The sequence below is a fragment of the Anguilla rostrata genome, chromosome 2 (genome assembly GCF_018555375.3).
Source record: "Anguilla rostrata isolate EN2019 chromosome 2, ASM1855537v3, whole genome shotgun sequence".
Lineage (NCBI taxonomy): Eukaryota > Metazoa > Chordata > Actinopteri > Anguilliformes > Anguillidae > Anguilla > Anguilla rostrata.
The window spans coordinates 9,342,921-9,367,607 of record NC_057934.1 but is presented as its reverse complement, the minus strand read 5'-3'; the positions used below and the strand labels follow the sequence as shown (position 1 = coordinate 9,367,607).

Sequence of the window (24,687 nt, the reverse complement as noted above, 5' to 3'; positions counted from 1 at the left end):
TAATTCTAAATACTGGAGAAAAGGTTTCCTTCTAAACTGCCAGGCACCGGCAGGAATTTTACTGGTGCCCCAGGGGCTAAAGTATTTCAAACATTCATTTGACTCGGGTCTGATATGGAGTCTTGCTATAAGCAGCTCTAGGAATCTACTTTTTAAAAATCACATCTTGCACAGAAATTATATCCAAATATAATCATGGAAATGTCCCAGCTTGCCACCAGCAATGCCCTTGTTTATGATTTGTCAATGCACGATACAGTTGTTCAATTAAAATAGCCTTTGTCCTAATTTGACCAGCTAGCAAACACTTACTTTTCATTGACATTTTCCAGAACAAGACATTTCCACATTACCATGAGACATTAAACACAACTTTTTATTCACGCTCTATACTAGGGGTGGGAAAGCAGGGCTGTATCTGCCCACCCCCACTCAATAATATCGTCATTATTCATAAATGACCAAAATAATCCATCAATCCACATCTTCACTGAACTGATTGGTACAGGGTGATAAGGTCTGTGTTGCAAACACTATCAGAAAATAAAAATATAGCAAAGCTATTCAGCTCTAGACAGCACTACAGTCAGACACAATAGCAACAGTCTCAAACCAAGCTATTCTATCAACATAGACAAGAGTACCCATATGCTGAATGATTCCAGCAACTGACACAAGCTGAACCATCCTTAAAATGAATCATTCATTTGAGTTAAGAGCCTTTGACATGAAACAAATTGGTTAAATTAAATTCTAATTTGGCACAAACTCGGCACACTGAAACCGTAAAACAGCAATGGAATTTCTGTTACGTTTACAGATGAACCGGACAGACCTGGTTTGCCGGCAGCACAAATTAATGACTGTCCGAAGGAGGAGTCCACAGACAGAATGATAATGTCCGATTTGCTGCCTCGTTTCCAATACTCACAGCGGCCATACATCACAGTCACCGCAAGAGAGATTTAAATCATGTGACCAGGCCACACGAATACTAAGTGGTTGTGGGTTAGAGTAAAAATGCTCAGTAAAATGTACTGCTTTAATGGGTTTAGTACACAACATTTCACTGATTATCTGAACACAATCACGGAACATAGTGAGTATACACAATATCTGCATATTTAAATACAATATTCATGTTTTTGTGCAATAGTAGCACTTCATCATAGTACAAACACTAAAATACTATGAATTCAAAAACCCCTAAATTTCTGCCATGTCTCAGAAAAGCCACTCATATTTACATTAAACACATTTTCAGCTATTTGCAATTCTATTGGCTATTGGCAGTAGCTTGCAATATCTAATCTTTGGTATACACATGCAGAACACCATGGCCCGATCCCATTTACTTTCAGCTATTTAACATTAAGTAACGACTTGGAGATAAACATGAAGTCTGTAAAAATTGGTAAAACGACACTCCAAATGCATAAGTGATATCAGAAATGCACAAGTGATATCAGAGACGCATAAGTGATATCAGAAATGCACAAGTGATATCAGAGATGCACAAGTGATATCAGAGATTCACACATGATATCAGAGACACATAAGTGATATCAGAAATGCACAAGTGATATCAGAAATGCACAAGTGATATCAGAAATGCACAAGTGATATCGGAGATGCACATGCGATATCAGATTTCTGCAGACTGTTCTTACCTCCATCTCCTTTCCCGTTCCACTGGCAGCAGGCAGAGTGAGGAGAAACTGTGTGTCCAGCGCTATGGCACATCCCATTTTTAGATTTAATGAATCATGAGCCACAGTAGCACCCCTCGCGCCTGTACGGGCTGACCTCCTAAAAGTGAGGTTAAGTGACTGAGGTCACGCAGAAGCTGTGGATACTAAAACATTTAATTAGTTCATCTCTGAAATTAAATGTTGCAAGATCATTAATCTGAAGATACTACAGACTTTGATTCATTCCTCTATGCAATCGACTAGATGTCCTGTTATCCTGGGACAACCCTCTATTCCAACCCATTTTCACGTGTCCTCACATTCTGAGAGATTCTTGATTTGTTTCGCATTTCGGTCGTACCATATATTAGTGGGTTTTCCCATTAGCATCTCCAATTACCACCATTCTTAATTTGGAATGGCCAATCATCTGCAACCCTAGCCTCATTCATGCACAAACCCCACTGCCTATTTAAAAAAGTGTTACACATCCGTGGTTCTCCTATAAAACATATAGTGTCACCAACTGTTTCTTTTCGTAGAAACGGATACCGTTTTTGCAAGGTATTTTGGATTTTGTAACAAAATAGATTTTAGTGAATTTATGTCCAGTCCTGACTGCACGTACGTACCACAAATTAGCAGGAAAAGAAACGGGAACTCCACCTAAACTCAGCAGCTCATTTATCAAAGTTTTACGGCAGACTGTGCTCACCTAAATAGAGCGGTCACCAGCAGCAGCAGCAGCAGAGATTTCTTATCCTGTGAGATTGGAGGTGAGATCAGGTCAAGCATGGAGAGCCGCGTTTTTCCACAGACGGCCGGAATCAGAACGCTCTGCGTGTTTGACGCAAACCTCCGGGGAATCTCTCCCCCCCCCCCCACCCGTCACCCCCTATTCCGCTGAAAACGAACAGAGAAAAGGCTGCAAAGTGCCAAGGCTCAAACAATTAGCCCAAAAAAAAAATCCAAACGGCCGACATTTTTGAAAGCCTTTTTTTTCGTCTATAGGGGATCCTCTCAGCTTTTTGTCTCAGACCGTTAAGCTGGAGAAGGCCGTGCTCAGCCCAGCTCTGGCCGCTGGGGGGGGGGGGTGGGGGGGGGGGTGTGTGGCAGGGGTGAGGGTAGAGAGTAAACGGAGCAGAATGTCTTAAGAGGCTTAATTAATGGGGAACCAAATCCCTCTGAGCCTCTTCTCAGAAATGAATGTCATTTGCTCAGACTCCCTCCTGCGCCACTGTCTAAATGGCACAGCAGGGGGCCGTAGATTGGCAGCCATCTTCACTGCCAGAGCAGGAGGACGAAGGAGCCAATCAGCTGGCTTGCGAAGCAGGAAAGGAGTGAAGACAGCAGTGGGGAGGAATTGCGATCTGCTCCTGAAACCCAAACTCGAGAAACTTTAGAAATTCTGTCATCTTCCCTTCCATGCGGTTACTGCCCATGGCTCGTCCGTCACCTTGTGCGGTCCCCAACCCTGGTCCTGGAGGGTCACAGGGTCAGCTGGGGTCCCCGAACCCCATCCTTGAGGGCCACTGTGTCTCCGAACCCAGTCCAGGAGAGCTGCGGGGTCTGCTTACTTTCATTGTCACTTAGCGCTTACCAGATCAGTTAAAGCAGGTGGTCACACAGGTCTCACCTCACCTGGGTCCCAGGGTCTGGACTTGTTGCTGATTTTAGGGTGAAAAGGGTTCAGTGTAAGACAGTAAATAGAATGACAGTTGATTACAAAATATTTCAAATTGTGGCAAACGGCATTCTCATGTCAAGTGGATATAATATCTTGAGAAAAGCAGCTTCCAACTGAATCCAACCTGAGTCTCAAGTGAAGAGTTAGGTAAATTCAATAGAGGTGATGTTAGGACTGATGCAGTTGTCGCATTGGCTAAATGTTACAAGTCTGCAGGATTCTTACATTGGGAAGGAACATCACTCCACTGCAGGAAAGAAGCAATAGCCTATTGATGTGAAAAAATTGGAAACAAAGAAATCAAAGAGGCAGTCTGGCAGTATCAGAAAATCTCAGTAAAAGAAACATGTTGAAGATAGAGGGTGAACGTACAGACAATGTTTTCTGCCTAAGAAAAAATATGATGTTATGAGTCGACACTTTTTGCTTAACTAATATCACTAGGAGAGGTACTTGTAAAACTTTTGGGTTTCTTACCTCTCCTGCACTGTCCCTTTAATGCATTGCCTGGTTTTGTTTGTAAAAACTGTGCGTGGAAATAAAATTTTAAAAATAAAATTAACTTTTAAAAAAGAGATAAGATTTTGAATTAAGACAAAAAAAAACTTTTTCTTTTATTTGGCATAAAATCCTGGAAATTTTTTGCTTTGACAACGAAGTTGTTAATGTTTGTAAATAACTACTTCTGAAATACCGAAAGAGGATACGCTTGATCCTTTGAAAAAGATCCATCATCGGTTTCCCAAGGCTTTTAGTGGGAGAGATGTAGTTTTTCCGCTTTAACTCGATTACATTTGTCTTCTGTCGGAGTTGTTTAATCGGGTTTTTTTTTTGGCTTCAACACAATTCCAGAAGAACTTAACCTCAATTAGTTTCACTTACAAACCGAGTAAAGGAAGACAATGCGTCTAGTGGCAACCCCTCAAAGCTAAAGTAGGCTACTGCGCAAAAGCAGCAGGTGGCGCATCCGCATAATCAGTGTTCAGTACTTCTTCGTGCGCGTGGGGCAATTAGGAAACCGCCGTCCTTCTGGCAGTTACAGCCAGCCCGTGCACACGCATCTCAGTAACGTGCACAGTTGTCTCCTGCAGCGCGTAAGGCACAGTCATTTTTAATGAAGCTGCGTAATGTGATGTGAAGGATCAGGCTATACGGTGTAGACTCATTAAAAATGTTTCAGAGAAGGAGCACAGAATAATTGGCACATAGCTACGTCTGTGTTGTTTTAATGTACTTTTAGTCCATTAAGTGACTATGACTCCTGTGTCTATCACAGATAGGACTCCGAGTTGTTATTTTTCTCTACTCTAAGACACGGGTTTGCCTGTGCACTTGACCTCAGTCCTCCTGCTGAAAAACCTCTTTCAGTAACACATTATAGAATTATTGGCAAACTCTCTCAGTAAACTATTTTTACAGCACAGATGCGGCTTTCAAATTTGGTAAAATTGGAAAATATGTTTCAGGTTAAGAGTTTGATTGTGGCTAAACCCAAACAAAGAACCCTGCAATACACCTTGCCGTTATTACCACTATATACACAGTGTAAAAGTGTAAAAAATAAAGGCAAGATTGACTGTGGACAATAAATGGCTGGCTAGTTCTAAACCAATTAATGGTAGGCTTTTGTTTTTTTTTACCAAGATTCCTTTGTTTTTAAGTCATTGCTGTCAGATTTGTTATCAATAATGTACATTCATCTTCAGGCCTTTGACAGTAATTGGCCTACAGAGCATCTCTGCGCTGTTATCACATCTTGGTCCTTTTCCAAAGCTGGCAATAATGACATCTCTGGAGAGTTATCCCCGAAGAGTGTGTGGGCTATAGTCTGTCTCTCCCACACACCATGCTCTCTTTACGGCCATAAATGTGATGTACAATTTCCCAAGCGCCACTTCACTCTCCCGTAATCAGCCACCATTTTGGCTCCAGTTTCCTCGCTCACACAGAGATTGCAGGACTGAACGGCGCCAAACCTGCACATCCCCAAGTCTTGTGTGAAAAATGACACTCGTTCCACGTTGTGTCGGGACACTGCCTCGCGCCTCCTAGCACAGACTGGTCAGTCGGTAATAGGCGAAGCAGAAGAAACTCATCTCTCGAGGAGGCATCAGCCATCAAAGCTCCTGTTCCCCAAGTGCTTCACTGTGGGTCTGCGCCAGTACATAGGCTCAGATCGAGTCTCAGAAAGACCCCACCCCACGCAGTGCCTGCTGGTATTACTCCCTCTGGGTAATGCATAAAGACATTAACGATTGCCTCCATTTACATTATAATATATGGCATTACATTACGTTACATAATATCATAACATGACTGAATTCGGCTCTTATCCAGTTATCTGGCTTACAGCACAAACTGTGACACAGCAGTGATATCCCTCTGGGCCGGTCTCAGGCGTGAAGTCTAAAGCTGCTAAACTCAAGAATGATTGACAGTTTCTTCAGTTAGGTTTGCCATCCCGTTATTTTTCCCCCCACCAAATACTGGTATGCAGCAGTTGATATTTCATAATTTTGCAAATCAGCAAAACAAATTATTATTAATCAAGCATTAAATATCACGGGTTTGGACTAATCAATCTGAAACTAGATCTGAATACAAACCAATAACCCCCATGCAATCCTGCTTGCTCAGCAACTTCTATACCAGCTGAAACGTACAGCAAAAAAATACATGGTGAACTCTGTTGGTCTTAATAAAAATGTTAATTTGTTAATTGAGGCATTAGCAAAACTAATTTATTTGAACTCCAATTATAATCCTCAGTGAATTAATTACAGGCAGAGGTGAATGAGGTATGCTGGCCAGGGCTGTTATAATTTTAAATTTAATTGGATGTGGCAGAACCCAGACAGACCCCAGCTCTGCACACTGGCTACAGAAGAGAATGGAACAGACACAGAGAGGAGCAGACACAGGGAGGAACAAACAGAGAGAGGAACAGACACAGAGTGGTACAGAGGAACAGACAGAGAGAAACAGACAGGAACAGACACAGGAAGGAACATACAGAGAAGAAACAGACAGAACTACAGACACGTAGAGGAACAGACACAGTTAACCATTGTTAATTTTAAACTCAAAGGCAAACTTTTAAAAAAAAACCTTACTTTCCCCAAAGTAAACACATCATAGGAAATAGACAAACCACCCTAAATCCAGAAAGCTTTCATTTTATTGAAAAGATGCAAAAAGACAAAATATGTAATAACATAAGGCATAACAAAAAATAAAAAATACATGAAAAATGTAACAAAAATAAATAATAGTGTTCATTAAAAAAACGAAGTAAAATACTGATAAAATAAATGCGTAAACAATTGCAACGAATGACCAGACAATAAAAAGTGTACTGAGCACTTTATTTTTAAAAGATTTTTTTTTTTACTTCTTTTGTACACAGAAAAAGACCACACTTCACACTGTAGGTTACGCTTTAGTGTAGGAAATATAATGGGACGATATGAGGTCTGGTACTGGTTCATAGCAAAGAATAACAAAGTGCTGTATAGTTTTGGTCATTTTTATTCCTACTTTTTTTTTTTCGCAGTCTCCCACGCACCTGCTGTACACACCGTAAGGTCAAAACAACCTGTAACACCGTTAAAAATGTCCTGTGGATCAACGGAGGGCAGACAGTAAATAATAGACATGCATCAGGAAAGCTGCCTCTCCCTTTCTCAAGCTTAACACTGGGCACTTAGTGACGTCATACTATACACTTGGAAACCAAAGAGAGAAAAAAATAACTAAATAAACTAACAACAACAACAAAAAACAGCATTTCTTTTTCTGGTACCTATTCTCACTATTGCTTAAGTCTCTAAGTGACGCAGAGCATTGAACAAGACTTTCCATCAGCTGCAAACAGCTTCATGTGGAAAGACCCAGAACAAAGCATTCTGCACAACCTGGCTGTACTGTAACTACAGATGAGCTGCAGGATGTGCGTGTGTGTGTGCGTGTGTGTGTACGTGCGTGTGCGTATCCTTCTGTAAATATCAGAGTGGTTCATAATGACATAATACAAGCAAAATCAAAAGGGCTGCTATGGGCTATAGGTCAGTATGCGGTTAAATCCGTTTGGTTTTAAATACAGTTTCTGTTGAATGTACAACACAGGATGATTCCAGTAAATTATATTTGCAAAGACGACGCCGTTGGACGACGCAGATTCGCGGCTGTTGAGAGTTTTGAGCCAGTCTGTTAAATCGAGCTTTAAAATGTGTAGTCTTCCACAGGTCAGGTTATCAGGAGGTCCTGGGGTTGAGCATCCCAGGTTCAAACACAGCAACTGAAGCGTGAACACAAACTCTTTATAAAAAAGCGCACGGAGGGATTTCTTACTACATTTGACACAACATAGCATATAAATTGGTTGTTTTCAGTGCAACAATGATTAGAACAAGGTAAGCTTCCGGGATAACAAAACAGGGACACAACAGAATCCACTATGACATCATTTTACTGGTAGAAAACAGAGAGGAGGTCTGCCGATCAGAAAGTACTTTGGAAACAAAAGTACTGGTGGATACTTTCTGGCAATACTTGGATCATTGAGGGGATTGCCCGGAAGTAGCCAGAAAGTATCCAGGAATCACAGTCAGTACTGTTCTGTTAGTACTTATGTTATAAAAATGTTCTTTTTTTTAGCATGGAGAAATATTTGTTGTCTCACCTCAAGACCGTACATTGCAGCAGACAAGTTTTCTTCATGCATAAAGAAAAAACGGGAATAAAAGAATAAAAGATTTCTAATTCCTATCAGGGTGTATGTAGCACCCTTAATGAAGTTTACAATTGAGTTCCATTAATTTTTTTCAGCCAGTTAAAGGCTGAGCACTGTAGCAAAATTACCCACAATCTATAGCGCAGCCATTCACACTGAATGGAAGATGTGCTAATTGTTCCTTGTTGCGTTAGCACCTGACCGGTCTCTGCTAAAACATTTTCTGTCCACCGGTTGTGGAGTGTTTTCTGTCAGTAAAATGGCATCATAACTGTCGTTTCTCTCTTGTCTTATCCCTGGGAAGTTTACTTCTTTCTTAACGGAAACTGCTGTTCATGTACTTCCTGTCAGAAAGGCAAGTCAAATACTTAATGGTTCACAAAGAACAGAGTCAGTTATGGTGACAAAGAAAAAACTACCCAAGCAAACAAAAAAAGATAAAAAATCTTTAAAAAACATTTTCATACCATAAATATATTTTTATCAGGCAATTAAGTATGGTGTAACTCCATGTTTCAGAATGGTCTGAAAAATATGTTCAGATCAAGCAATATTTTTATTAGATGTTCGTTTTGCTCTCAAAAACAGCTTGAACAAGCTGGGTAAGCTACATGACCAGTTGATTTCACAACAGCTGAATGCAATTCGTATGCAACAAAGATCCGTTTGTCTTATACAAAACCGAACGAAAAGAGAAGTCATTTGAAATACTTGCATTACATGTACAATCAATGGATTGGCAGCACATAACCCATGCCGTAATCCACGCTAGTTTGGGTATAAACTGACACACAACTCGTAGCTAATGTCTAACATTCGCTTGCCTCCTAAAGTCTCGATTTGTACTAACAGGACAAGTATCCTTCTTTAGAACGACCACAGCTGCAAACATTGGTATCATCTACTTTTACAAGTATATGTTTTTTTTTTTTCGGTTTACAGACACAAATATCCACAAGCTGTCACTGATCTGAGACCGAGGGCTGATGTTGGTGCCCCAGAGTCACTATAATGCTACATGCAGCACTATCTTTAATGAATTTAAAAAGCTTTAAAAAGCTGGTTTATTTGTTTATTTAAAGGAAGCAGGAGCCACTGTTTATTGGCACGGGGGGCTGTGGTGGGGACGGACAGACAGGTGAAATACCCCCCTTCTGGCCAGACAGGCTTTTTGGAATCCTGAAGAGGTTGCGCTTGTGGTCTCCAGTTGTGGTCTCCAGTTGTGGTCGTGCGTGCTGTGGGTGTGGCTTAGCAGATACCGCCCCCTGGGTCCAGGGGTGATTGACTGGCAGTGAGTCGAACGGCAAGTCCTCATTTTGCTTCTCATTGGTGCTGCTGGACTGGATACTGGTGTTCCACAGCGACGGAGTACCAACGTGGAGAAAGGTTGGGGGGGGGGGGCAAGCTTTTTTCAGACAAAAAAATATTCATGATCAGCCAAGAAAAATTTCCCATACTGTTCTATGGGGATTTTTTTTCCAATCAACGAACTGATGTCAATTGATTTTCTGAACTGACTGAACTGAAGCGGAATTGATTCCAAACCCTGTTAGACACGTAGGGATCAAGTCGTCAGCGAAGATACAGAGCCTCTCTGCAAAGGTGGGCGTGACTGTGGGGGGAGGGGGGGTGGGGGCGTGGCTCTGAGAGGCAGGGCCTCTCTCCCTCACTCCTGGGTCAGGGAGTTCTCCTCGCCGCTGGGGGTGAAGCGGTTCAGGGGGAGGCTGAAGTCTCGCTCCGACTCCTCCGAGGGTGCTGAGATCAGGGGCCCCCTGGCGGCCCCGTTTCCCGGGAGGGGCCCCTGGGCGTCGGGGCTGGTCCTGGGTTTGGGCAGGGTGGGGCTGGTCAGACCCAGGCTCACCAGGGCGTCCAGAGTGCCGTCTGGATCCACCATCACGTTGATCACTGCGCAGAGCAGAACAGACAGGAAGTGAGGGAGGGAGCGTTTCCTCGCCACTGTCACCCGAGGCTGGCTTTCAGGTGGTCTGCATGGGATCTACGTTAGATTTGTGAGAGGTCTGCATAGGGCCTATGTCGGGTCTGTGTGGGGTCTGTGTCGGGTCTATGTCGGGTCTGTATGGGGTCTGTGTGGGGTTTGTATGGGGTCTGTGTGGGGTCTGTATGGGGTCTGTGTGGTCTGTGATTGAATGAAGGAACCATGGGTTGCTGGGATCTATGGACTGCATTGCATTTGTATAGCACACATGATTGTTACTAGCTCGAAAACTAGTGCCATTTTTGTTTTCCCTTGTTGAAGACGCGTTTTGTCTTTCGAACAAAAAGTTCTTGTTTTGTTTTGAGCACACTGGTGCCTGAAGGCTGGCTCCTGTCCAATCAGCAGCTGGGATCAAATAAATTGGAGGGAAGCGCAGAGGCGGGGGATCTCAGCAGACACCAGCACAGCTAATGAATTCCCCCGGCTTCACTGGCTCCTGACGCGGATGTTTCTGGAAGCCTGTCAGCGCGTCCGCTCTGCACACAAATAACGGCTGGAGCGCGAGTCTGAGTTTTTCCCCGCCCCGCCCCCCCCCCTTCCTAGCATCCGTCTCAAAAACCGAAAAACCGCGATAATCCCGCCTTCCGTATCGCCGCCGCGTTTTAGCTCCGAGCGGATTACCACACCTACGCAGGCCACCGCGTCCGGTGCCCGCGGTCTGTCTGTGCCCAGTCTGTGATCCCCCTCTTTCAGCTCGCACCACCGCAGCAGCGGGTTCACGGACCGCTCAGGAAATAAGCTTCAATGAGGAATATACTTCAATGTATTGAAATAAAATATATTATTTGTATAGCAAATCATGCAATAAGTTATTGGTACACTTAACACATTGACAAAAATGCAAAATCCTTGCTACTTTCAGATACTGAAATATTGTTTAATAATAAATTGCTGTGAAATATATTTATTATATATTACACATATTGTTATTCAAAATAATTTAAATTTCTGTAGTTTATTCATAATATATGAACTTCCTTAGCTATTTTGCATACAAATTAATTAATCACAGTCTGCTCAATTAGACTGTCAGTTTCAGTATCAGTTCTGAGGACATGAGTCCCCCGCAGTATCAGAGTTCTGAGGTAACACTGAGATAACATCCAGCATTCTGAGTACACAAACACATCCAGAACAGGCTGCCTGTGGTCTTCACATCTGCATTCTGTTCAGGTGCGTCCGCTATCAGATTCTTCCGAACCACTCTCTGCACCTCCTCTGCATCGTTTGGGTAACACAAACATGGCTTATGAAAGTGTGGGAGCTTTTAGGCTTCAATGCTGACTCCGACCTGGAACAAGGCAGAAATGTAAAGGACAGACGACAAATCCAAACAAAGTGGTAGTGGTGTTTCAGTCTGTCCCACTGGAGTTGCCATGGGAACGCTGCCCGGAGGCTGCCCACCCCCACACAGGAGCGGAGTAGTTGTACCTTGTAGCTGTTTCTCCACCCTCTTCAGCTCCTGCAGGATTGATGCGATCTCCTGTACAAGAAAAAGCAAGGAGGTGAGATTAGGAGAAGCTGGACAACATCCAGATGGACTGGACTGTGCTTCACTGTCTAACAGTATTTTCAGGACATAACTAAGAGTGGAAGAGAGTGAGTGAGAGTCATAAGGTTTTTACTGACCTATTCTACACTCTACACATAATTATAGGAAAAAAACTGGAGGTCTAGACACTGTGAAGCAGTAAATTAATCAATACAGAGACAGTGAAAGTGCACTGAAGTGGAACAGCCTCTACAAGAAATAGCACAGCATCAGCCAATTACCATATCAAATCAGAATTAAATAACCACCATCCAATTACCTCAGCCAATTAAAATCAGAGAACAAAAACCATCCAAGTACCTCAGCCAATTAAAATCAGAGAACAAAAACCAGCCAATTACCTCAACCAATCAGAATTAGAGAACAAACACCAACTAATTACCTCAACCAATCAGAATTAGATTTATGCAGTGGTAAAATGGTGACATAACTGGATCCAGGATTCATAGAATGATGCATATGCCCTAGATAAACGGACAGTCAGGAAAGACAGACACTTGATTTTCTCTGAAGGGCTTGATTGGACAGTCTGTGCTTTTATAAGCCTGGCTCTGACAGCCACGCATGCACTTCCACCGTCCAACAAAAAACTTCATTTCAATATAGTCAGCCCATTATTAAAATACAATGATTGTCAGTAATTTCCTAAATTACAATTATAATTTATAATGCACTAAGACAGTATTCACAGTAATGCTCCAGACATTCACATTCAAGCGCGGGCTGAGTTCCTCCTTGCAGCCGCGATTTGATTGGCAGTCGCTCCACGCCGGCTGCCGCATTTAATTCTGCGTTTTGAAAAGCTCGGCTCGCGCGCCCTGATTAAATTTACTGGGGCGTCCTCGGGAGGGAGGTGCGTCAGGCTGAGCGCTGTGACAGGCTGTCCCGTCAGGCTGTCCATCAGGCTGCTGCACTACCGCCGCTCTCTCGCTGTGATGCTCCTGTTAATATAGTCTATGGTAAAAAAAAAAAAAAAAGCCTTCAGAGGCCTGGAGCAAGAGGTCCTGTCAGACAGGAAGTGATGTCACCATCTCTGGCTAGGGCAGGTCTCGGGTCACCCCTTTCTTTGCTCTCTGAGTCTTACTGCCTGTCATGTTTTCTTTTTTTTGTGTGTGTCAAATAAAAAGCGGCTCCTTAGTGCATTAAACTGACAGGCGTTTCCTTTCACGATCTGCCTCTCAATAAGACAAGAAGTAAAATAAAGCTAAAGGAATGTATGAAAGAAACCTGCTGCATCGTGGACATCTGATCCTCAGGGTTATAATCACAGACACACTGCAGTATGATCCTCAGGGTTATAATCACAGACACACTGCAGTACGATCCTCAGGGTTATAACCACAGACACACTGCAGTATGGATGCCTGATCCTCAGGGTTATAATCACAGACACACTGCAGTATGGATGCCTGATCCTCAGAGTTATAACCACAGACACACTGCAGTATGATCCTCAGGGTTATAATCACAGACACACTGCAGTATGATCCTCAGGGTTATAATCACAGACACACTGCAGTATGATCTCAGAGTTTAATCACAGACACACTGCAGTATGATCCTCAGGGTTATAATCACAGACACACTGCAGTATGATTCTCAGGGTTATAATCACAGACACACTGCAGTATGATCCTCAGGGTTATAATCACAGACACACTGCAGTATGATCCTCAGGGTTATAATCACAGACACACTGCAGTATGATCCTCAGGGTTATAATCACAGACACACTGCAGTATGATCCTCAGGGTTATAATCACAGACACACTGCAGTATGATCCTCAGGGTTATAATCACAGACACACTGCAGTATGGATGCCTGATCCTCAGGGTTATAATCACAGACACACTGCAGTATGGCTGCCTGATCCTCAGGGTTATAATCACAGACACACTGCAGTATGGCTGCCTGATCCTCAGGGTTATAACCACAGACACACTGCAGTATGGCTGCCTGATCCTCAGGGTTATAATCACAGACACAAACTCATCAGCCTCTCAGCTTTATTGTGACCGGCAGCCATGCTGGCCCATAATGCATTATTCAGGACTAATGCTCCCTTTCATTGAGTTCTGCTGGGTCAGCACTATTTAAAATGCACTGGCGAGGGAGGGGGACCTTTTCATTTACGGCATCATACAGATCCAGGGTTTGGGGGAGTAGGATGGAGGGGGGCTGCCGTATGTCTCTCGCTCTCTCTCTCGCTCTCTCCTCCTCTCATCTCACTCTCTCCACTCCCTCCCCCCCTCTCTGGATGGACTTATATTATTACCGCTTTCCATTCTGTTGGCCCAGGTTCAGCAGTCCTGCCAAACTGCAGGTCTGAGATTAAATATAAATGATTTATGTGATGCCATTGGCACAACAGTTTTTTTAATAACTTTTCAATACATTGTGTGTGTATGTGTGCGTATGTGTGTTTGTGTGACTGTGCGTGTGTGTGAGTGTTTGTGTGTGTGTATGAGGGTTTCTGCATGTGTGTGAGTGAGTGTTTGTGTGTGTGTGTTTGTCTGTGTATGTGTGTTTGTGAGTGTGTGTGTGTGTGTGTGTGTGTGTGAAGATTAGGGTATTATAAAAGTATATATATTTTTTTCATATTCACAGAATCTTTCCCTGTCAGCACAAAAAAGCGGATGAACCCTCATTAGACTGAAGCAGCATGGATTTCTCTCTGGAACAGGACCGGTGCAGCGGTGCTTTAAGCACGGACCAAACTGCAGGTAATTGCTTTTTAATTCCTCTGCTCTCCAGAGTTTCACTGAACTCTGATCACTCTCAAGTAATACGCCATTGTGGCGTGCCAGGACGTACCTGCGCGTACCTGTCAATCAGCATCATCGATACGCATTTAAGGATTCACTGTCCAGTCACAGTCTTTAAAAGCACCTACTTGACTGCAAATGCCAAGCTAAGGAACGTGTTTACTCTTAAATATTTCACAACATGGCAGTTTCCCTCACACAAATGAGGGGAACGTTATTTTATTCTTTTAAAACCGGAGAATTGTAACAGCTGGCCAATGAAAATGCATCCCTTCTGAGTTTCTGCCATAACTGACGTTGATTGGCGTGCCACACGTCTATTGTCACTTCAGTTCAGCAAACAAGTTACAGACTGATTTCTGAGTGACAGAATAAACTATCGTGCAGTTATTCTTCTCATCTCGTATCTGTCAACACTGCCAGATCAGACAGTCACTGGCAATCACATCAACAGTACAACACGACTCCACATGGCCAAAGACGTGGAATTGGATACAATGGTTGTGTGTGACTAGCAATATTATATCATCTGTTGAGTAAATAGACATAGGTGTGGACGTTTACTGAATATAGGTGAAAACGTCTAATGAGAGATCTTGTTTTTTAGGTAACACTACAGAAAACACTACAGCAGATTTCCTTGTGAAAAAGAAAATGCAAGACAGTGACTACCACACTGTGTGTCATCTTATTTAGCACAGCTTGGGTTGTTAAGCACAGCTGGAAAAAAACTGAGGCCGTGCAGATTGTCACATTTCAAAATAGCAGGAAATAGCCAAAAAATGAAATAATGCTGAGGAACTCATAAATCTTATAACTGCGTCTGCGTTTCAGACCGAGGGGTTTAAATGCCAAACCCATCACATTCATCTGAAGGCCACGGCAGTCAACTGAAAAAAAAAATTAAATAAAAAATATGAAGCCGAATTTACCGTTATACTACGTATCATGATCACAGTGCCACCTGGAGGCCATATATCTCTGCTGCCTTTCTCGTTTGTCCTTTGACAGCGGGTGACAGAAAGTGAAACAGAAAAGTTTCTCACCTTGTTGGAAGTTTTGAGAAGTGGCACGTCGCCCTCTGCTTTCAGCTTGCCCTCGATCTCCTCCCAGTTCCTGTCCTTGTCCTTGAACAGTATCCTGTGGGGCCGACCGTCACGAAGATTAACATCAACACACCGCCACAAAAATAAACATCACACACCATCATACAAATAAACACCACAAACTGCCATGAACATAAACACCACACACCACCATGAGCATAAACATCACACACCGCCATGAACATTAACACCACACACCACCATGAACATTAACACCACACACCACCATGAACATAAATACCACACACCATCATATATAAGCATCATATACCGCTGTCAGCATAAACATCACACACCACGAAAGGGCATAAACATCACACACCATGAAAGGGTGTAATCATCACACACGGCAAAAGGGTGTAAACATCATACACCTCGAAAAGGGCATCCACACTGTGCTGCTTGCTTCCCTGTGCTGCTAAACACAGCAAATCTTCTAGCCCTCAAAACTACTTCAAATTTTAGTGGGTGATTTCACAACCTGGTCCCTGCACTGCACTGCACTGAATCCTCCACCATTCCTTGACAGGTCTCTGATGATAATGTAACAGAAATAGACCTCATTCAGAATTCAGTCTGGGTGTGATTCGTTTCAGTGAGTAGTAACGGTCAGGATAGAACTTTGAAGTCCTTCGATTTGACAGCAACTCAAGCTCTAGCGGTGTTTGCTTACAACGTTGAATGCACTCATTAATTGTTTTGACTGAAACGCATCTGCCAACGGAATCTGAAATTGGAGGCGTCAGTGAAAACTGCACCTACATGTAAACGGAGGATTCTGTGACCGGCTGATAGCTTGTGGTGCCTCCACAGTGTCAATCAAACATTCATCAAAGGAATCCTGAGGATAACTGACTGACTGACTGACTGACTGACCGACTGAATAACTGACTGAACTGTGACAGACCACCTGCGGGAATGCAGGGAGGTGCTGAGTTCTGCTTTTTTGTCGACTGCTCAAGAACTCTGCGCAAAATTTGGCCGCGGGGGACAAAACCCCTTACCAAGCGAAACACGGTGAAAAGGCAAATACCTGGTTCATTAAAGCTAGCCCACAGCGACATGCTCTCCCTACCCAAGCCAGTAATTACGGTTTGGGTCTGTATGCATTATCTGGATGAGTGGGTACCTGTCGCTGTTATGATTCCTCACAGAGTAAATGTGGAAATTGCAATCTGAAAGCATGCTGGCCATTTATTGATATATGTTCTCAATGTGTGTCATTCTACAGCTAGGACAGAAATGTTCTGAACAAAAGCAGCAGAGGAACTTGAGGAAATCTGATGATCGATGCTATGATGATTTGGGCTGAAGCTGCAGTGGTTAAATAACACCACAATGTACTAGTAGAGAGGAATTGTGCACTAATGCACAGAGTACACAGCAAGAGCTGGATCTGTGTTGTTTGTGGTTTCAGTGGCTAAAGGGAAACTGCTCAATAATTTAATTTACCCAGGCAAGACTGCAGTTCTGTGACTTTCCTTCATCTGATTGAAAAGAAGCCATATTCCAAAAGGAGCCAACTAAAAAATGATAAAATGTTATCATTTGGCTGTTATTAATTAATCATAATACAGTATGGGTAATGTTATTTGTTCCTCAATTTAAAAAAATCTGCTGGTAATTCATGGTAAAATTCCATCTGCATTCGCATTAGCCATCAATTTCAATTAAACTGACATTATGGGCAAACAACACAGAACCTTCCACTTGAAATCTTTCAGTAGCAGCTGTCACTAGGGGAATAGTTTGCCACAAATGCACATTAAACTTCGGTGAAAAGTTTGTAGTGTTGCACAATGTCCTAAGATCCCCTCTCGTGCTTCTGCATAATGAGAGTTCATTCTACTGTCTGGCTGCCTGAATTGAAAAACAGGCCACTCTCCATCTCAGACTGAAATACTTTCCACTCGCTCTCCATCTCATACTGAAATACTCTCAGATCGCTCTCCATCTCAGACTGAAATACTCTCAGATCGCTCTCCATCTCAGACTGAAATACTCTCAGATCGCTCTCCATCTCAGACTGAAATACTCTCCGATCGCTCTCCATCTCATACTGAAATACTCTCAGATCGCTCTCCATCTCATACTGAAATACTCTCAGATCGCTCTCCATCTCATACTGAAATACTCTCAGATCGCTCTCCATCTCATACTGAAATACTCTCAGATCGTTCTCCATCTCAGACTGAAATACTCCCTGTTCTATCTCCATCTCAGACTGAAATACTTTCCACTCTCCCTCCATCTCAGACTGAAATACTCCTGCTCGGCCGACAGCTAAGACTGAAACGCTCTCCGCTCGCCCTCCATCTCAGACTGAAACATTCCCAGCATGCTCTACATCCCAGGTTCCTTTCCCGATTCAGATCTTCATTAGTCTTCCTCTGCTGCTCACAGACTTTTTGTCCTCAGCTGACTTTGAATCAAATAAAAGATGTGATCTCCAGCACAGGGACATTACTACTTCCAATCATTCTGGCAGACCAGCTCCAGCTCGGACCAGCAATTAAAACGGCCATTAAAGCGCTACCTGATCTTCCCGGCCGTTTTGTCCACGTTCTGGCGGATTTTAGCTGACAGCTGCGACACGGAAGTCAGCAGCAAACTGTCCAACACCGCCTGTGGGAGCAAGACACGGAAAACACTCAATATGATAATAATAATGATAATAATGATAATAATACATTTGTATTGTGATGCTGATGATAAAAGATGATAAAAGATTGTTTTTAAAAGCTATGCTTACACAGAAAGGGCTCAGAACAGGTCTGTTCTAGAATAAGTCAAATGCTGCCAATAGCCCAAATATATTGTTTATAACTTCTATGCCTGATTTCTTTCTTATTTTATTTCACCTTTCAGGAATTATACAGTTCTTCAGAGTAGTTTGTCATGTTGGGAACAGCAAATGGACAGCAATAAACCAATATGAAATCAAGCATCTCTCTGTTGCTCACTCCCCCTACTTCCCACTCTCTCCTTTCCTCTCTCTCTCTCTCTCTCTCTCTCTCCCTTCCCACCTCTGACTGTCCTTCTTTCCCTCCCCTTTCTCTCTTTGGGGTGTATGTCTCAGTGTCTGTAGCCTTTGGTTGGGGGGGGGGTGTTCTCTCACCTCGTCTCGGTTCCAGGTCCGGCGGCGGATGGCCGTTTGGGGGTCCTGTCCGTCAGGGGCGCGGGGGCGGAGCTCCACGGGGCGCCCGTTGATCTCGGGGGCTTTGGGCTGCACGGTGGGCGCGGTCTTCCTGAAGTTCAGGCTCTCGTCGAACACGCGGTCCACCAGCTGAGGGGCGCAGGTGGGGGGGGGGGTCAGGACGGGGGTTGGGCCGGTGGGGTGTGATGTGACTGGGGGGTCCGTAGGGATGTGATCTCCTGGTCAATCACATCCCTGCTCTGGGACAGCAGAATGCTGAGACTGGCTGCAGACACCCACTGCACCACCAGTGTGGTATTCAAAGTTCACCTTCCTACCTCATTTCCAGCTCTGCTTCTCTTAAAACGTTCAAATTTCCATTTAAATTGGAAAAACAAAACAGTTGACATTTCCAAAAGGAGAAAAGCAACATTTTGAAAAAATGTTTTCCCATTTATTAAAAACTCAGAATGAACAACAGTATACCACACTGGGCAGAATGCAGCATGGTCTCACCTGAACAGGATTTAATAACATTTAATAAATCTCAGTTTGAAATGCTGCACTGATTTTATAAACCTCTCTATTAAATCAGATCCAGGAGAGAGACTGTCCTTCGGGTGATTCAGCTTTGTGTGGAGGGGAGAACAGTCCCTGATAATCTCAGAAGTAATTTAGGACATCTGCCCAGTACAGGGGTCAATTAGGAGACGTCTGACCAGTACTGAGATCATTTAGGACATGTCTGACCAGTACAGGGGTCAGTTAAGACATTAATTACTAGTACATGGGTCATTAAGGACATATCTGACCAGCACAGAGATCATTTAGGACATGTCTGAGCAGTATAGTGGTCATTGAGCATGTTTTGGGCCAGGACATGGGTCATTTAGGGTACGCATGACCAGTACAGGGGTCATTTTTCATACGCACATTTCTGTCCTGAGTAATTTCAGTCAAGAACATGATTTGCATTGTAATATAGAAACTCCGTCTTCATGCATTTAAGAAAGCTATTTCAATTTGAAGTCTGACTTTAAGCAAATTCATCTCAATTAATTTCCTGCCAAGACACATAATTACCTCTTCCCATCATTTTTACTCAAATCTAGCTGATAGGTGGAGCCTGGAGCGACAACTACTCTCAATAAAGATGACAAGATAAAGTACTTTTTTTTAGCCAGCCCCCTGAAGTCTACTTTCATCATTTGCTAGACCCATTGGAAAATTTCAAAACGTGGCCTTCTGTTTCTTTTGCCTCTAAACAAAATACAGCAAACATTGCAAGTGTTAGTGTTAAGAGCTTTGAAAGTTCACCAAAATCTGTCGTGTACCTCATGACAGTTCTTCCACTATATGCACAGAGATTTTTGTTGGCGTGATTCTGTTTCCCTAAAAACAGCAACACCAGCAGCTGCTGCCGCTAATGATCGGATCTGTAGCCTCAATGGAAGCTGAACTTTTTTATGAGTTTGACGGAAGCATGAGAAAAATTATGGGATGGAACAGGAAGCAGAAACTGACAGATTTTGGATGCACTTCTTCCCCCTTCACAAGCCAACACCACTGCATGTTCCCGCATTCCCGTCACACATTCCCACATTCCTGCCACACATTCCCACATTCCTGCCACATTCCCACCACAAATTCCCACATTCCCGCCACACATTCCCACTTTCCCACCACACATTCCATCACATTCTCACATTCCTGCCACACATTACCATATTCCCAGCACACATTTTTCCATTCCCACCATACATTACTGTATTCTCACCACAAATTCCTACATTCCCATCACAAATTCCCGCATTCCCACCACAAATTCCCGCATTCCCCCAACACATTTCCGCATTCCCACCGCAAATTCCCGCATTCCCCCAGCACATTTCCGCATTCCCACCGCAAATTCCCGCATTCCCCCAGCACATTTCTGCATTCCCACCACAAATTCCAGCATTCCCCCAGCATATTTCCACATTCCCACCACAATTTCCCACATTCCCGCCACACATTCCCGGGAAAGCGCTTAGTTTTTGTTAGAGGGAGTTGGAAACAAGGGTGAACACAACATTAAAAGCAGAGAAGAGAAAATTAAATGAGATTTTTATAAAAATGTAGGGAAATGATCTGCCTCCAAAAATGGCCTAAAGCATGATGCGTGAATAAATGGCCCTACAGCAGGATGGAAAATAAAGCCATGTCCCTTTCGCCCATCCATGTATGACATGGAGTTATACACATGCACAGGTTTCTGTGTGCATGACTCCAAACAGGAGGCTTCTTTCGTGTAAATGATACTGTAGCAGCAGTCCTTTTGTATTGGCCACTGAGATTCCCCTCAGACATGAGCAGAAGCACGGCCATGTTTGAAGCCTGATTCTGAAGGTGGTCTGTACACCACACACCCAGAAGCCCAACATCCCATCTTTACCTCCCATTCTTGGAGTAATACTGAATATTAATTCTCAACATTCTGTTTAGAATTCTCTCTTGCTACAGCCTTGCTGTTTATGTGATTCTTTTACTTTAGAAGCATATTTATTAAATCTTTAATTTGATAGATGTGGGATGTCTACAGGCCCCAGGAGTTTATTTCATCCAGCTGTTTCTGTATGTTTGGTTTGTTTGCTGTAATTTATATTGATGCTTTTGTTCAATTTCATAAAACAAAGAAAAGTTTTTTTGTTGACGTTTTTTCTCAAACGTCAACTTAAAATAAGCAAAAATAAAACTAAAACTTACCTATTCAAACTCACCTAAAGTGAAAGTAAACTATGTAGAGTCCACGTCTACATTTTTATAAAAGTGGAGGAGAAGGAGGAAAAGCAACAGAGGGAACACGGGGGGAAAAGAGAGAGAGGGAGAGAGGGACAGAGGGAGGGAGAGAGGGAAGGACAGAGGGGGAAGGGGAGCAAAGGACCTGGATGGAGCCCTCCTGAGCTGGGCCTACCTCTTCCCTGGTGTCTAGGGCGGAGCCGGGCGTGGTCGCTGCGGTGCTTACTGTGGTGCTGGGCGCGGTGCCAGAGGAGCTGACCGAGTCGATCTCGCCCGCCACGTCGTGGATCTCCCGCGCCAGCATTGCCAGATCCTTCGCCAGGTCCTGGCTGATCCTGCGCACACAGGGGAATAACCTATTACACATCAGAGGGGTCCTCACAGGGAAATATAAACTACTACATATCCCAGGGGTCCTCACAGGGAAATAACCTATTACACATCAGAGGGGTCCTCACAGGGAAATAACCTATTACACATCAGAGGGGTCCTCACAGGGAAATAACCTATTACACATCAGAGGGTCCTCACAGGGAAATAACCTATTACACATCAGAGGGGTCCTCACAGGGAAATAACCTATTACACATCAGAGGGGTCCTCACAGGGAAATAACCTATTACACATCAGAGGGGTCCTCACAGGGAAATAACCTATTACACATCAGAGGGGTCCTCACAGGGAAATAACCTATACAATCGAGGGTCCTCACAGGGAAATAAACTATACATCCGAGGGGTCCTCACAGGGAAATATAACCTATTACACATCAGAGGGGTCCTCACAGGGAAATATAAACTATTACATATCCGAGGGGTCCTCACAGGGAAATAACCTATTACACATCAGAGGGGTCCTCACAGGGAAATAACCTATTACACATCAGAGGGGTCCTCACAGGGAAATAACCTATTACACATCAGAGGGGTCCTCACAGGGAAATAACCTATTACACATCAGAGGGGTCCTCACAGGGAAATATAAACTATTACATATCCGAGGGGTCCTCACAGGGAAATAACCTATTACACATCAGAGGGGTCCTCACAGGGAAATAACCTATTACACATCAGAGGGGTCCTCACAGGGAAATATAAACTATTACATATCCGAGGGGTCCTCACAGGGAAATATAAACTATTACACATCAGAGGGGTCCTCACAGGGAAATATAAACTATTACATATCCGAGGGGTCCTCACAGGGAAATATAAACTATTACATATCCGAGGGGTCCTCACAGGGAAATATAACCTATTACACATCAGAGGGGTCCTCACAGGGAAATATGAACTACTACATATCCCAGGGGTCCTCACAGGGAAATATAAACTATTACTATCGAGGGGTCCTCACAGGGAAAATATAACCCCTATTTACACATCAGAGGGGTCCTCACAGGGAAATATAAACTATTACATATCCGAGGGGTCCTCACAGGGAAATAACCTATTACACATCAGAGGGGTCCTCACAGGGAAATATAAACTATTACATATCCGAGGGGTCCTCACAGGGAAATATAACCTATTACACATCAGAGGGGTCCTCACAGGGAAATATAAACTACTACATATCCGAGGGGTCCTCACAGGAAATATAACTATTACACATCGAGGGGTCCTCACAGGAAATATAAACTATTACATATCGAGGGTCCTCACAGGGAAAATAAACTATTACACATCAGAGGGGTCCTCACAGGGAAATATAAACTATTACATATCCGCAGGGTCCTCACAGGGAATATAAACTATACATCAGAGGGTCCTCACAGGGAATATAAACTATTACATATCCGAGGGTCTCACAGGAATAACTATCATATCCGGGTCCCAAGGGATATAAACTATTACATATCCGAGGGGTCCATCACAGGTAAATATCAACCGGTGATATAACTTACATCAGAGGGGTCCTCACAGGGAAATATAAACTATTACATATCCGAGGGGTCCTTACTGTACAGACGTACAGCCAGATACTATCCACCTGAATTGTTAGATTGGTTGTTGTTTCCAGTAGTCATGGTTTGAGTTGTTCCATGTTGGGCACTGAAATTCCACTAGATGACACTTATTTTACAGAGCATTGATACAATTGCAGAACAAATGAATAATTTTCCTATTGGTTTTTATTCTTTTTGGTGTGGCAGTAGGACAGGTACAGAATAAAAATAAAACATAGAATGTGATTGGGGCAGCCCATAAAGCGATCCAAACCTTACTGCTGTTGCACGGCAGGGCTGCCTCACCAGAAAAAACGAACACAGCCTGCAGTGCAGGGCTGCATTAGTGGGCTCACAGCGCCACCCGGTGGCAGACACACAGAATGTGTGTGTGTGAGTGTGCCATGCGTGTGTGAGAGAGTGTCCGCGTGTGTGCATGTGTGTGCGTGTATGTGTCCATGCATGTGTGTGTGTCTGTGTGTTTGTGTTTGTGTGTGTTTGTAATTGTGTGTGTATGCGTCCGTGTGTGTGTGTGCGTCTCAGATGGGATGGAGGAGATGAGTACCTGGCGATCTCCTCGCTGTGGGCGGTCCAGTCTCGGATGTACTCCTCCTGCTCCCTCGCACGATGCTTCATCATCCCAGTCCCCGGGCCGGGCGTGGAGGGGGCGGAGCCTCCCAGCCGCGCCCCTCTCTGGGCAGAGCCAGGGCGGAGCCGGGCGTGCTTGGAGGGGTGGCGGTTGGAGCCAAACTCATCCTCCGAAGTTGAGGCGTACTCCGGTGGCAAGCGTCTCCAACGATTACTGGCTGAGGTTAAAGGTCAAAGGTGAAAGGGTGATGATCAATAAAAACACCCAAAGAGATTCAGTAGGTCCTGATACTGCTCACTCCAGATCGGATGCTACTCTTTAAGCCAACAGTCACAGGAAGTTATTAAACATGAAAGGCAGGTGTCAAAAAATATACATTTCTCATCACATCCCTTGACAAGCAAATCTAAAGAAACCCGCCAGGCCTCATTTGATGTCCATAATACTGTGGCAGGAGCGTTACTGTTTTAAATTGTAGAACACTGTGTTTTCGTTTTATTAAAATCCACAAACATATGAAATTATAGCGCACCACACTTAATTTATAGGTGATCTTGATAAGGGATTGCACAACATTTGTCATTCACATCTGTAAAGGTGGTTAGACAAGGAGAGAAGGCGAATGGTTAGCAAAGTCAACCCATAACATGTAATGTTTTTGCGGAGAGAAAACATCACTTGTAGCAATTCCAAAACCGAGCAGGTA

General features: G+C 43.6%; 2 protein-coding genes across 8 annotated transcripts in view; both read right to left on the bottom strand.

The window, feature by feature from the left end:
- LOC135245326 (inactive phospholipase D5-like) overlaps nucleotides 1-4,357 on the bottom strand; it is a 54,678-nt gene extending 50,321 nt beyond the window's left edge. Inside the window, exons 1-2 of the mRNA XM_064318345.1 lie at nucleotides 3,856-4,357; nucleotides 1,671-3,358 (exon numbers count right to left, since the gene is read on the bottom strand). The gene's annotated coding sequence lies outside the window, so the exon portion shown is untranslated. The remainder of the gene's footprint in view (nucleotides 1-1,670; nucleotides 3,359-3,855) is intronic.
- Nucleotides 4,358-6,538: 2,181 nt separating this feature from the next.
- The window catches only part of LOC135245298 (centrosomal protein of 170 kDa-like), a 51,922-nt gene continuing 33,773 nt past the window's right edge, over nucleotides 6,539-24,687 (bottom strand). For 4 of the 7 annotated variants that reach the window (XM_064318278.1, XM_064318312.1, XM_064318321.1 and 1 more), the window contains 7 exons: nucleotides 23,958-24,198; nucleotides 21,620-21,800; nucleotides 18,649-18,816; nucleotides 18,067-18,155; nucleotides 15,471-15,564; nucleotides 11,538-11,589; nucleotides 6,539-10,015 (listed from right to left, as the gene is read on the bottom strand). In XM_064318278.1, coding sequence (XP_064174348.1) covers nucleotides 9,777-10,015; nucleotides 11,538-11,589; nucleotides 15,471-15,564; nucleotides 18,067-18,155; nucleotides 18,649-18,816; nucleotides 21,620-21,800; nucleotides 23,958-24,198 — 1,064 coding nt within the window. In that variant the 3' untranslated portion in view covers nucleotides 6,539-9,776. The remainder of the gene's footprint in view (nucleotides 10,016-11,537; nucleotides 11,590-15,470; nucleotides 15,565-18,066; nucleotides 18,156-18,648; nucleotides 18,817-21,619; nucleotides 21,801-23,957; nucleotides 24,199-24,687) is intronic. The other 3 variants (XM_064318295.1, XM_064318303.1, XM_064318288.1) reach the window with 3 other exon arrangements.